Source organism: Nerophis lumbriciformis, linkage group LG15, assembly GCF_033978685.3.
Source record: "Nerophis lumbriciformis linkage group LG15, RoL_Nlum_v2.1, whole genome shotgun sequence".
Lineage (NCBI taxonomy): Eukaryota > Metazoa > Chordata > Actinopteri > Syngnathiformes > Syngnathidae > Nerophis > Nerophis lumbriciformis.
In genome coordinates, this window is record NC_084562.2 from 12631155 (window position 1) to 12646864 (window position 15710).

The 15710-nt window shown below is 39.9% G+C and overlaps 1 protein-coding gene across 1 annotated transcript in view; it reads right to left on the reverse strand.

Annotated features, from left to right (window-relative positions):
• luzp2 (leucine zipper protein 2) overlaps positions 1-15710 on the reverse strand; it is a 433448-nt gene that overhangs the window by 29440 nt on the left and 388298 nt on the right. The window contains exons 8-9 of the mRNA XM_061974821.2: positions 12517-12591; positions 7976-8143 (exon numbers count right to left, since the gene is read on the reverse strand). Of these exons, the coding sequence (XP_061830805.2) occupies positions 7976-8143; positions 12517-12591 (243 nt within the window). The remainder of the gene's footprint in view (positions 1-7975; positions 8144-12516; positions 12592-15710) is intronic.

Sequence of the window (15710 nt, forward strand, 5' to 3'; positions counted from 1 at the left end):
TACACTATGGAAATGTATAATATAATTCATAACCCCGATCTAAAATGAGTTTGACACCCCTGCTTTAGATCTATATTCACCAGCTAAATATGACAAAAGTAAACTCAATTTAAATGTGAGTTAAATATTCAAAATATATCAACAAGATTAGCTGTGACTGAATGTTGCAATCTGCACCCTATAGTGAACATTATTTTCAAATGTTGATGGTAACCATCAGATCACATGTAACATGCTTTGCGTTAAACACATTAGTACATACTGTTTTTGTTCCTCTCTTCCTGTATTAATTTAATGAGTATTGATTGAAACAGAGGAACAGTCATATAAGTAGACTGCTGAGAGCGGCGTAAATGACTTATATGTTCTTCAAGCACAACGTTCCAAGCATCTACAACATCATTTTCCATTACTTTGATGAACATTGCATGCTATCGGACCACGAGCCATGGCCCTCGGTCCCTAAGACTGTAAAATATGAAGCAACTCCTTCTGCAATCTCGCTGATCTCTTCATCCTCAAACCAATAAATCTTTCACCAGTGAGTTGGAGCTTTGTGAATGTGGGCGAGGGAAAGTCCACCAGAGCCTCACTATTGCATCCGTGAGAGCTTTAAGACTAATCAAATGTACTCAAACTATGAGCGTTAGTACATAGTCAGTAAGCTCTTGAACATACAGCCCTTTTCTTACCCTCTTTGGATATAAGAATCTACTTTTAAGTACGCTTAGGAAACACCAACATAACGTGTGTTCAACGTTTACTGGGATAGAGACATCCTCCATTTTCTACCACTTGTCCCTCTCTCTATGAAGAAAACATTTTTTACACCTTCAATTAGAGATATTACAATTAATGGTATATCGATAAACCGCGGTAAACCTTCACACCTTTTTTTATTACTGTTTCAAATTAAAATGATCGTAAAACCGTGATTGATAACGTTGATAAGCTCACAGACCGGTGACACTGCTTTTTTTTACTGGAGTAGCACGCAAACACTAGCTATTACAAACCCCAAAAACCAGTGAAGTTGCCACGTTGTGTAAATGGTAAATAAAAATAGAATACAATGATTTGCGAATCCTTTTCAACTTATATTCAATTGAATAGACTGCAAAGACAAGATATTTAACGTTCGAACTGGTGAACTTTGTTATTTTTTGCAAATATTAGCTCATTTGGAATTTGATGCCTGCAACATGTTTCCAAAAAGCTGGCACAAGTGGCAAAAAGGACTGACAAAGTTGAGGAATGCTCATCAAACACTTATTTGGAACATCCCACAGGTGAGCAGGCTAATTGGGAACAGGTTGGTGCCGTGATTGGGTATAAAAGCAGCGTCCATGAAATGCTCAGTCATTCACAAACAAGGATGGGGCGAGGTTCACCGCTTTGTGAACAAATGCATGAGCAAACTGTCCAACAGTTTAAGAACAACATTTCTCAACGAGCTATTGCAAGGAAATTAGGGATTTCACCATCTACGGTCCATAATATCATCAAAAAGTTCAGAGAATCTGGAGAAATCACCAACATTGAAAACCAACATTGCATGCCCGTGACCTTCAATCCCTCAAAAAGCGACATAGGTGTGTAAAGGATATCACCACATGGGCTCAGGAACACTGTCAGTAACTACAGTTCGTTGCTTCATCTGTAAGTGCAACTTAAAACTCTACTATGCAAAGCGAAAGCCATTTATCAACAACACCCAGAAACGCCGCCGGCTTCACTGTGCCCAGGCTCACCTAAGATGGACTGATGCAAAGTGGAAAGTGTTCTGTGGTCTGACGAGTCCACATTTCAAATTGTTTTTGGAAACTGTGGACGTCGTGTCCTCCGGACCAAAGAGGAAAAGAACCGTCCGGATTGTTATAGGCACAAAGTTCAAAAGCCAGCATCTGTGATGGTATGTGGGTGTATTAGTGCCAAAAGCATGGGTAGCTTACACATCAGTGAAGGCACCATTAATGCTGAAAGGTACATACAGGTTTTGGAGCAACATATGTTGCCATTCAAGCATTGACGCCCCTGCTTATTTCAGCAAGACAATGCCAAGTCACGATCTGCACGTGTTACAACAGCGTGGCTTCGTACTAAAAGAGTGCGGGTGCTAGACTGGCCTGCCTGTTATCCAGACCTGTCTCCCATTGAAAATGTGCGGCGCATTATGAAGCAAAAACTTCTTTTTTTTTCCCATTTTTCCTTTTTCCATTTTCAGTCCTTTTTAAAAAATGCTCCAGGGAGCCACTAGGGCGGCACTAAAGAGCCGTGGGCTACACAAACAACCTTGGTGATTTTTCCAATGGCTCGTTAAAATAATATGTCCTTTTAACAACCGCAGCCACACAAAAAGCAACGTTTTGTGTGGGGGGGGGAAAAAACAGCATGTCTGACAAGACGGAGAGGTGCGTTCTGTTGTTTACAAACATCGTAGCCGTGGATCATTCCACGCCTCCTCCACGAACAGTAGGCGCAATTATGTGTTGTTTTGCACACATCATGGTCGAACAATTTGGCAGGGATTTCAATGAGATTTGGCCCACCTCCACATAAGCAGACAGGGTGGACAGATGGAGCACCCCAGTAATCTTTACAGCAAGAGGCTGACTCAGATTTATCAGACAGCCAGTCAAAGTGTACGGCGCTTAAAGGAGATAATGGCGCTAGAATCTCCACACAAGTGGAGAGCAGCTATTTCCAATGCAAATGTGAAGAAGCATAGAAAGCACACAAAGCCTGCGACTCTTTGTGTTATTTGGCACAACCGAAATGGTCCACAACAACAACAACAACAAATTGGCATAAAATGCACTTTTGCATCAATGGGATCGCTTTGTGTGATTTCAAGCACGAACAACTGAAACATAAGGGCAAGAAATGGCCCAAAAAAAAAATATATATATATATCTACATAGCATGTCAAATCTCAGAGGCAGCCACTGAAGGGACGCGGAGCAAATTCTGACAGCTCTGACGAGTGAAAAAGCCTTTTAAGGACAAAATTGCTCAGCGGGATCATGACAGATAAGGCACAAGTAGCGCTGCGAACGACGGGGTGATTTTAAAGTGCCTGCGGTGGCTGCTTTTCAGAAATCAGAATGAACAAAATTTCTGATTGGGTTTGACGTGACTGCAAAATATACATACGGCAAGGATTGTGGAGTGATATATGAGGTCTGCCGCATTGCAGACCTGATTTTCTTGACTCAAAAAAATAATGAAAAATCTTTATTGTTGTTGTAGTTGTCCATGGTGCTGAACAGACAGTGCCAAACACAATATGAGACCACAGTTATGCTGTGCACCTCTAAAACAAACAATGATTGTCGCGAGGTAAAGTTTCCTGAACTGTCTATTCCAGTCTACCCTACTGTTATTAAATAAAATGAAAAAAAATATTTTATGTAAAATTATTTTTACAAAAAACAGGTTCAGGTCAGTAAGGTCACAATGAATATTATTCCCAACTATGAATAGGCATTTTATACAGACTGGCCTATTGGAAAAAAGCAGAATAACTAGCACTAACAAAAATCATAATTTGTTTAAAATAAAAAAAATAAAAAAAAAATAAAAATAAAATATTATATATATATATATATATATATATATATATATATATATATATATATATATATATATATATATATATATATATATCAGTGATGTGCGGTGAGGTTCATGACTGGTGAGGCACTGATTTCATCACAGTCAGATTTACAAACATATGAACCCTAAAGAGTATTTTATTCACCATTTGATTGGCAGCAGTTAACGGGTTATGTTTAAAAGCTCATACCAGCATTCTTCCCTGCTTGGCACTCAGCATCAAGGGTTGGAATTGGGGGTTAAATCACCAAAAATTATTCCCGGGCGCAGCGCCGCTGCTGCCCACTGCTCCCCTCACATCCCAGGGGGTGAGCAAGGGGATGGGTCAAATGCAGAGGACACATTTCACCACACCTAGTGTGTGTGTGACAATCATTGGTACTTTAACTTAACTTTAACTTTACACATACAAACTGTAGCACACAAAAAAGCACATTTAATTAAAAAAACGTTATTATGGTCTTACCTTTACTTATAAGAGCGGGAACAGTGGTGTTCGTGTTGGAGGAGTTGTGAATGAATGAAATATGAAATCCGTGCTGCAGTCTGCAGGTGTACCTAATGTTGTGTCCCTGCAGTCGTTCACGGCTCCTCCGGCACGAGCATTGTTGTTTTTGCACTTTTTGGCTTCTTGTTAAGTGACTTTTTTTGGGTGGATTCGGTCTTGCACGTGGAGGGTTTGGGTGTGGGCTTTGGTTGGTGTGGCGCTCCCGTCGGGGGGTGCAGTCTGCGGCGGAGGTGCATTAACCGGCACTAGGAGGCGGGATTACGCGAGCCTCACACAGTGCGTCTTCGCAGCAGTTTTCTGATTGCTCAGCACAAGAAATACGTTACACACATACAGTTGTTGACAAAATACACTGTACATTATACACCTCAGCTAACTAAACTATGGAAATGTATAATATAATTCATATAGCAATACGGTCTCACTGCACAGCAGGCCAGCAGTTAGCCGAGTCCGCAATCCAAGGTGAGGCACAATTGAAGGAAGAGCCTCAACTGGCTGCTGATCACCGCACCATCTCTTCTCAGTATTTGAACGGCAAATGTGAAAATTCAGCGATTTTGAATAAAAATAATCTAAAACTGGTGAAGTTAAATGGAAAATAACTTTATAGTATAATCACTGGATACATAAAACAATTTAATTTTTTTTTTTTCTTTTTACATTTTTTTTCTTTCCATGATGGCAGGTGAGGCCCCTCCAGTGACCGCACGTCACTGATATATATATATATATATATATATATATATATATATATATATATATATATATATATACACATATCTATCCAACCATCATTTTTCTACCGCTGATCTCTTTTAAATATATACATTGCCAGGAGTTATTGCTTTTTTTCTTTTTTTTTAAATTGTACGTGTACATTCATGTTATCGCGCTCCTACCCTATGTGTGATTTGTTGAACCAGCATCACGCGTCTATAATCTGTAACACCTTTTCTGAATCGCAATTGAGACAACTGTCAGGACTTGGTCCTTGGGGTTTGTTTTTCCGGAAGGCAACGGAAAGTTGGCTCGGGCGAGACGGGAATGTGAGTACATATTTATTGTTAACGTTAAAAAAGGAATCAAACAAAAGGCGCGCACAAGGGCGGAGGTACAAAACTTGGCTAATGAAAACAAAAAGACTTGCACAAAGGCAAAAAGCTATAAACTTGAAACAAAAACTTACTTGGCATGGGACTGTGAACAAGGCATGAAGCAGAGTGATGATAACGGGTGATGTTGCCAGAAAGACAGCCTGGCAACTGGAAGCTTAAATAATAGTGACATGATTAGTGAAAAGAGGTGCGTGATTTAAAACGTGAAACAGGTGCGTGACGTGACAGGTGAAAACTAATGGTTGCTATGGTGACAAAACAAGAGAGTGAAACCAGGAACTAAAAAGCGTCCAAAAAACAAACAGCACATGGCCAAACAAAAACATGATCAACACAGACATGACAACAACAGAAACATATGTAGGAGATATGTTACAGTAATATTTTCCCAAATAAAAAAAACATGCATAAAAACTAAATTATAGAATTTAATTTGTTTTAATCAGTCCCATTAGTCAGCCATCCATCCATCCATTTTCTACTGCTTGTCCCTTTCGGCATTAATGGTGTTAAGATGTGTAAGTTACCCATGCCTTGGGCACTAATACACCCCCATACCATCACAGATGCTGGCTTTTGAACTTTGCGTCTATAACAATCCGGATGGTTCTTTTCCTCTTTGGTCCGGAGGACACGACGTCCACAGTCCAGAAATGTGGACTCGCCCGACCACAGAACACTTTTCCACTTTGCATCAGTCCATCTTAGATGAGCTCGGGCCCAGCATTTCTGGGTGTTGTTGATAAACGGCTTTCACTTTGCATCGTAGAGTTGTAACTTGCACTTACAGATGTAGCGACGAACTGTAGTTACTGACAGTGGTGTTCTGAAGTGTTCCTGAGCCCATGTGGTAATATCCTTCACACACTGATGTCGCTTTTTAGTTCCTCTGTGTCGGCTCTTACAATAACAATGTCGCTATAGCTTGGTTAATATGCAGGTCACGGCATGTGAATGGAGCGTTATTGGCGGGGGTTTTTAAGAAGACTTTATAGGTGGAAATGTGAAAATCGCCATTACCTGTATTGTTAGCCGACTAGAGCTAGCAGGTTTTTTTTTTATTATTAGAACACACAGAAAAGGATTGTGGATGTAGAGCATAAAAAGTGCAATTTTCCTTTGAGAAAAAAACCTTCACAAGTTGAAAAGGATTGTAAAGGACAGCATCCTAGGTAGTTCAATTCAATTCCATTCACCGCGGCTGCAATACGTTTTGGTCTTTGTTACATCTTAATATACAAAGGCGTGCTACATGACACATACTGTTAGTTCAAGGACAGCTGAAAATCCCTGCTTTTGAACTTTGCACCTATAACAATCTGGATGGTTCTTTTCCTCTTTGGTCCGGAGGACACGACATCCACAGTTTCCAAAAACAATTTCAGATGTGGACTCGCCAGACCACAGAACACTTTTACACTTTACATCAGTCCATCTTAGATAAGCTCGGGCCCAGCGAAGCCGGCAGCGTTTCTGGGTGTTGTTGATAAACGGCTTTCGCTTTGCATAGTAGAGTTTTAAATTGCACTTACAGATGTAGCGACAAACTGTAATTACTGACAGTGGTTTTCTGAAGTGTTCCTGAGCCCATGTGGTGATATCCTTTACACACTGATGTCGCTTTTTAGTTCTTTTGTGTTAGCTCTTACAATAACAATGTCGCTATAGCTTGGTTAATAAGCAGGTCACGACATGTGAATGGAGCGTCATTGGCGGGGGGTTTTAAGAAGCCTTTATAGGTGGAAATGTGAAAATCGCCATTACCTGTATTGTTAGCCGACTAGAGCTAGCAGTTTTTTTTTATTATTAGAACACACAGAAAAGGATTGTGGATGTAGAGCATAAAAAGTGCAATTTTCCTTTGAGAAAAAAACCCTCACAAGTTGAAAAGGATTGTAAAGGACACCATCTAAGGTAGTTCAATTTGATTCCATTCACCGCGGCTACAATACGTTTTGGTCTTTGTTACATCTTAATATACAAAGGCGTGCTACATGACACATACTGTTAGTTCAAGGACAGCTGAAAATCCCTGCTTTTGAACTTTGCGCCTATAACAATCTGGATGGTTCTTTTCCTCTTTGGTCCGGAGGACACGACGTCCAGTTTCCAAAAACAATTTCAGATGTAGACTCGCCAGACTAGATGAGCTCGGGCCCAGCGAAGCCGGCAGCGTTTCTGGGTGTTGTTGATAAATGGCTTTCGCTTTGCATAGTTGGAGTTTTAACTTGCGCTTACAGATGTAACGACAAACATTAATTACTGACAGTGGTTTTCTGAAGTGTTCCTGAGCCCATGTGGTGATATCCTTTACACACTGATGTCGCTTTTTAGTTCCTCTGTGTTGGCTCTTACAATAACAATGTCGCTATAGCTTGGTTAATATGCTATTATTATTATTAGAACACACAGAAAAGGATTGTGGATGTAGAGCAAAAAAAGTGCAATTTTCCTTTGAGAAAAAAACCCTCACAAGTTGAAAAGGATTGTAAAGGACAGCATCCTAGGTAGTTCAATTTGATTCCATTCACCGCGGCTACAATACGTTTTGGTCTTTGTTACATCTTAATATACAAAGGCGTGCTACATGACACATACTGTTAGTTCAATGACAGCTGAAAATCCCTGCTCAACAGATCTACAATACAATAATAGTCGAGAAATTTTGACAACACAAGTGCTTCTTGTTGGGTCGGCAATAAATCAGATGGCACCCGGCGAAAGAGTGAATTACCTTGGCATGGGGCTGCTGAAAGGTGACTCTGGAGCTGTTGATGAGTGATGAGTATCTGTACAAATGGGACGGTGAGGTGGGAAATCTGTGGCTGCTGCTGTGTTGGTTGTGCAGGACGGCTGAGAAGCAGATGTGAACGGTGTCCTTCAGAGCCTTTAGCTGAGACTCCTGTCCCCAAAACAGATTACACACACACAGAAGAAAAGACACTGAATTCCTAGATGCCTCTTTCCGTGCATACACCCGAGGAACTAACGTCATTATGGAAACTTATTAAATTGACTTTCAAACAGCTGGAAATCAACGTTAACGAGGAAACGAAGCGGAACTCACAAGATCAAGAATGACTGATTATTGACTACACTTTGTGTGGTGTTCGGGTATGTGGGACCCGTTATCATTTTTTAATAAAAGAAAAATGATACAATTAATTAATTTTTCAAACTGAGACTCACTGACTTTCGCTCATTTTCTGTGAAGAATATATATCAGAATACACATTTTATGACCACACACCATACATCCCCCCTACACATTTCTATTACATATAAGATGTCCGGGGCTAATAGAAGTGTGGAAATTGATGTTATGTGTACCACACACACACACACACACACACACACACACACACACACACACACACACACACACACACACACACACACACACACACACACACACACACACACACACACACACACAACAGGCCTAGACAGGAGGAGGACAGAGTGTAGGTACACAGAACATCGGAGGGTCAAATGTGCGAGAAAATGAGAGCAGAAATGTTGCAACCTTGTGTGGGAACCACAGGTGCAGGAACACAAAAGAAGAATCCCTGTGGGATGCAGAAACTGGCAGAGAAATTCTCCGTGCAACGTTCATATTGTTGTTACTCAGATGATAAAATGAATTGGAAGTCTCATGTAAAAAAATATACAACATAAAGTAGCAAGAAACACGTCAATAATTAATAAAACTAAACATGTTCTAGACGAGGGTTGTACGGTGTACCGGTATTAGTATAGTACCATGATACAAATGAATCATATCTGGTACTATACCACCTTTAAAAAGTACCGGTCCCCCACCCATCCAGTGGCTAAAGTCCGTCCGCAGTCAGCAGTGTTTTAACTGCTTCAAAATCACTACTCCTTGTGTCCATTGAGACAACTTAGGTACGTTTATGTCAAGTATTGACCATTTCGGACGAGCAATTGCTATACAACTCACCTCAGCACATCAGAATCATGATAATGGATGTTTACAATGTATCTATAATTGACATTCCATCATATCCGGTCATTGACCAGTTAGGCAATCAACTTATCTTTGAAGACACTAATTACATGTAAATGAAGCGTATACTTACTCAACAGCCATACATGTCACACTAAGGGTGACCATATGAACAACGGCAAAACTGTCATAAATATGTGCCATATGGTGAAACCACACTAAACAACAATGACAAACACATTTTGGGAGAATATTTGCACCGCAACACAATATAAACACTTCAGAACAAATTCCCAGAATTCCCTGCAGCACCAACTCGTTCGGGACGCTACAATATAAACAAATGGCATTGGTGGATCTACACCTAACATCCATTGTAATGATACCAAGTACAGGAGCGTATCTGGTCGATACTACTATGATTACATCAATATTTTTTAGCATCACAACATCTTCTTTCGTTTTTTTCAATTTATATTATGTTTATAAACTAAGGAATTATGTCCCTGGACACATGAGGACTTTGAATATGACTAATGTATGATCCTGTAACTACTTGGTATCAGATTTATACCCAAAACTAATGTAAAGTATCTAACAACAGAAGAATAAGTGATTATTACATTTTAACAGAAGTGTAGATATATCATGTTAAAAGAGCAGATATTAACAGTAAATGAACAAGTAGATTAATAATTCATTTTCTACCACTTGTCCTTTATAATGTTGACACAATAATAGAATGATAAATGACACAATATGTTACTGCATACGTCAGCAGACTAAATTGGGAGCCTTTGTTTGTTTACTTACTACTAAATGACAAGTTGTCTTGTTTGTTCACTATTTTATTTAAGGACAAACTTGCAATAAGAAACATATGTTTAATGTATCGTAAGATTTTGTGTTCAAATAAAGCCAATAATGCAATTTTTTGTGGTGATCTTTATTTTGAAAATTACCAAAAATTACCGAAAAGTACCAAAATACATTTTGGTAACGGTACTGGTACCAACATATTGGTATCGGGACAACACTATTCTAGCCCAAAAATCACTTCATATTCTTTACTGCTCGCTAGTGTAACCATATCTGAGTTATTGTGTAGAAATATGGCGAAACAACTACAAATGTGCGCAGTTTTACAAAAAAAGATCAGTTAGAATAATACATAATGTTGGATAGAGAGAACATACAAACCCTTTATTTATTAAATCACAATTATTGAAATTCAACGATTTGGTGCATTTGCAAACAGCTGAAATTATGTATAAAGCAAACTCTGCTACCCAAGAATGCACAACAATTATTCTCAACAAAAGAGGAGAAATATAACCTTAGAGGAAAATCTAATTTAAAACATTTGTATGCACGTACAACACTTACGACCTTTAGTATATCAGTATGTGGAATTAAATTATGAATTAACCAAATAAATCAAACAAAGCACCAATATGATTCAGTTTAAGAGACTGTTCAAAATACAAGGTTTTACAAAGTACACAGAACAAGAATTATGATGAACACCTTGAACCCTTTTTTTTTATTATTGAGACAAAGACTATTTATTTATTTAATATTTGTTTGCTTACTATGGTATATTATTAATTTATTATTTATTTGTTCACTGTTCTGTTACAGGAAATTGGATAAAATTGCTATTAGAGATATCCGATAATGGCTTTTTTGCCGATATTCCGATATTGTCCAACTCTTAATTACCGATTCCGATATCAGCCGATGCTGATATATACAGTCGTGGAATTAACACATTATTATGCCTAATTTTGTTGTGATGCCCCGCTGGATGCATTAAACAATGTAACAAGGTTTTTTCAAAATAAATCATCTCAAGTCATGGAAAAAAATGCCAACATGGCACTGCAATATTTATTATTGAAGTCCCAAAGTGCAATATTTTTTTTTAACATGCCTCAAAACAGCAGCTTGGAGCATGAGGAGGTTGAGGTGGGCGGGGCGGAGTTGAGGTGGGAGGGGTAGGGGGTAGCGGGGGGTGTATATTGTAGCGTCCCGGAAGCGTTAGTGCTGCAAGGGGTTCTGGGTATTTGTTCTGTTGTGTTTATGTTGTGTTACGGTGCGGATGTTCTCCCGAAATGTGTTTGTCATTCTTGTTTGGTGTGGGTTCACAGTGTGACGCATATTTGTAGCAGTGTTAAAGTTGTTTATACGGCCGCCCTCAGTGTGACCTGTATGGCTGTTGACCAAGTATGTCTTGCATTCACTTGTGTGTGTGAAAAGCCGTAGATATTATTTGATTGGGCCGGCACGCAAAGGCAGTGCCTTGAAGGTTTATTGGCGCTCTGTACTTCTCCCTACGTCCGTGTACCACTCCGTACAGCGGAGTTTTAAAAAGTCATAAATGTTACTTTTTCAAACCGATACCGACATTTTCCGATATCACATTTTAAAGCATATTATCGGACATCTCTAATTGCTATGGTATGAAAAGGGATACAATTAAAATAAACTCTGCTTCTTCCTACTCCTTTTCATGCGTGCTGTAGTGAAACAAGTGGAAATGTGTGATGTATCACATTGTATCGTCTGCATGTTCAAAATAAACTGAAACTCAACTGCAGCTTGCGTTCCTTTGTACTGGTCAAGTGTGCTTACTTTATCTTTGGATAAAAGGCGCTCATGCATATTTGTAAGGGCTTCAGCTTGGACACAGCACAGCAGATTGGAATAAAAATCAATGGGAGGCACCCTGGGGAGCGCAGTTATCTCGTAAAAAAATGTTACGGTTGACTGCTAACAGAGGGATCCTTTTTAATATCAGCCTGAAATGAGTGTAAACGAGAGTCATATTTACAATTTCAGGGGGCTTTAATTTGGAAATGCTCCATTAAAACCGCCCGTTGGTTTAACTCAAGTATGTGTTATAACCCTCTCAAGTGGAAATACAGATGATCGTTTATAGCCTTGAGTTCTCTTTAAAAATAGCTACAGTGTGTCACAGTAATGCTGTGACTGAGCAGGTAACACAAAAGGGTTAAATGACTGGAATGCAGTATGTTTAAATTTACTTTAATCTGAGGCCAGTCATAGGTTTTCGCCTGAAGTCCAAAGGTGCAATTCCATAGACCTGATAAATGTTCTCTCGGCACCTGAGGATTTTTTTTTTTAGCCTGATACGCAGCAATTTTTTAAACTTGACAGATTTGTTCCTGCTGAAGCCTGCTTCTTCTTTCCTGACGCCGGTGATTGAGGATGTCTTAAAACGGCGTGATTTTTGACAACGCCTGATTTAAAAGGGGGTAAAGAAGCATAAAAAAAGTATTCACCTTGTCAAGAGCGGTCTTCTCCAGTTCTTCCTTTGCGACGGTTAACTTGTGTTCCAAGTCCATTAGCTGCTGGCCCTGCAAACAAATACATGACTTTTGAACCAAAGGAACCCTACACCCAGTTGTTTCCTCCCATTTCCTTTACGCAGCAATAGTACCACAACGAGAACAACTCATCTTTTATTGAGCATTACCTGTATTCTTCAAAATATTGCTTCGTGGGGTCACTTCATTAGGTTGCATCAGGTCTTGGTTAGAATACACTAGAGCTGAAACGATTCCTCGAGTAACTCGAGTAATTCAAAATATATTCGAGGAATTTTCGCTGCCTCAAGGCGTCGTTCAATTTTTTTTTACGGCATTTTGCCTCGTTTAGTAAACAGTAGTCAAAGGTCAAGACCTCGTACGGACTGTTTAGGTGTTGCACAGCGTGTTTACGTCACAGATCATACGCCCCTCTGCACTGCACGACACCCATCCATCCATTTTCTTCCGCTTATCCGAGGTCAGGTCGCGGGGGCAGTAGCCAAAGCAGAGAAGCCCAGACTTCCCTCTCCCCAGCCACTTCGTCCAGCTCCTCCCGGGGGATCCCGAGGCGTTCCCAGGCCACCCGGGAGACATAGTCTTCCCAACGTGCCCTGGGTCTTCCCCGTGGCCTCCTGCCGGTCGGACGTGCCTTAAACACCTCCCAAGGGAGGCGTTCGGGTGGCATCCTGAGCAGATGCCCGAACCACCTCATCTGGCTCCTTTCGAAGTGGAGGAGCAGCGGCTTTACTCTGAGTTCCTCTTGGATGACAGAGCTTCTCACCCTATCTCTAAGGGAGAGACCCGCCACCCGTCAGAGGAATAATAATAATAATATAATTTATTTGTAAAAGCACTTTACATTGAGCAAACAACCGCAAAGTGCTACAATGCATTAAAAAAAAAAAAAAAAAAAAAATTAAAATAAAAACTACAACAGCCTAACAGCTAGAAATAGCACACTTATATTAAAAAAAAAGGCTTTTTTTAAAAAGCATCCACAGTCTGTGGTGCCCTCAGGTGGTCAGGGAGTGCGTTCCACAGACTGGGAGTGGCGGAACAGACAGCCCTGTCTCCCATTGTTCAGAGAGTTGTCCTTTCGATGTGGAGGAGCAGCGGCTTTACTCTGAGTTCCTTTTGGATGACAGAGCTTCTCACCCTATCTCTAAGGGAGAGACCCGCCACCCGTCAGAGGAATAATAATAATAATAATAATAGATTTTATTTGTAAAAGCACTTTACATTGAGCAAACAACCTCAAAGTGCTACGAAGCATTAAAAAAAATAAAAACAAATAAAAATAAAAACTAGAACAGCCTAACAGCTAGAACTAGCACACATATATCGGAAAAAAAAGCCTTTTTTAAAAGCATCCACAGTCTGTGGTACCCTCAGGTGGTCAGATAGAACGTTCCACAGACTGGGAGCGGCAGAGCAGAAAGCCCTGTCCCCCATTGTTCGGAGCTTTGTCCTCGGAGGTTGGAGGAGGTTAGCCTGTCCGAAGCGCAGGTGTCGTGTGGTGGATTGCACCAACATTTAAACGGCACTGTATAATAATCATTAAAAACGCACGACAGACTACAACTTGGTTTATGCGGTCAGCGCACCCGTTTTTATTAGCACACACAAATTGGCACGATCAACCACAGACACATTTCAGCTGTGCGTGTCAGCCTTCAATAATGAAAACAGGCGTTTAGGAAATAAAATACAATTAGGCCAAACACAATAATTGAGGGCACATCTTAACATGTATAATTAAACCTTAATTAAGCAAAAATATGATTTATTCGATTACTCGATTAATCGATCGGGATATTCGATAGAATATTTGATTACTAAAATATTCAATAGCTGCAGCTCTAGAATACACCTTGCTTACAACGGGCAAACTTGTCAATCAATCAATCAAACTTTATTCATAAAGCGCTTTTCATACATGACAAAGTGAATTACTGACTTAAAAACAATGCCCGATGACCCACATCTCCCAACAACAATCACAAACACACACATACAGATGAGTGCATGACTGAATACAGAGGAGCCAGGTGAAGAAGAACTATCACAGGAGCCGTCCATGATGCATAGGGCTCCCTCTGAGGTTGCAAATAGAAATTATTTCAACCATTTTCAATCAGCTAAGTGAGGGCCTGGTCTATAAATAGCGTGTGCAAACTATAACATTGGGTCTACTTTTAGTGGGCGTGTTGCGGGTGATCTATCAGTGGTGCATACCGCCCTGCTTAAATGAGGTTTTTGCGCGTATACCGCCTGTCACCGTGGAGACACTCATTTACTGCACATTTATTGCGTCGTTTTGTCCAACCGGTGGCGTTGTGTCAGGCAGACACATATGTTTCTATTGTAGCGTGATCTAGAACAGGTCTTGAATGATCCAATTGTAAGAAAAAGCATATTGCAAGATTTTTTTTGTTAATATAGTAGATATAATAGTATATATTTTCTTTATGAAAACTGAACGCTACTTAAAAAAAACACCAGGAGACATCAAAAACTAATAATTAATCAGCCTCTTACAGTACGTCATCCAACAGCTATAATATTATAAATTGTCATTGCTAAATAGATATGTCTTAGTATTCTTGATTCTGGCCGTCCAAATATGTTGTTGACAGCCACACAGACAGAATATTCTCTCCCCCAATCGTCTCTCACAGCCTGTTGTGCATAACCGTGCCAGTTTGCACGAACATTCCAGACGTGCTAAATATATATGCAAAAAAGCGGCCGCAGAACAATTTCAGTGTTGATAAATCACCTTATGTGTGCTTTAAAATTATATTTGCATCTCCTCCTTCCAGTATTGTGGGCATTCAGATAATCAGTATAAATTCTGCATATTCATGAAGACAAACACACTAAACGGTTTGCACTCTCTATTTTGCTCACTTGAGACACGCAGTCCTCTACACACAAACTTAGTAGATCAGCTTTGCATGCGCTATCAAGTTTGCACCTGTTTTAACACACGCAAACCTTAAGTAGATCAGGCCTATGCTGTTGTGTTGATCCAATCGGATGCCCACATTGCTTTTGAAATGCAAATATGTTTCCCTAAAATACATCTTGTCTGACAAATATGACATGACAACAAACAGTGGATTAATACAGCCTAGTGGTATAGCACCATTACCGTGGTAGCTGTC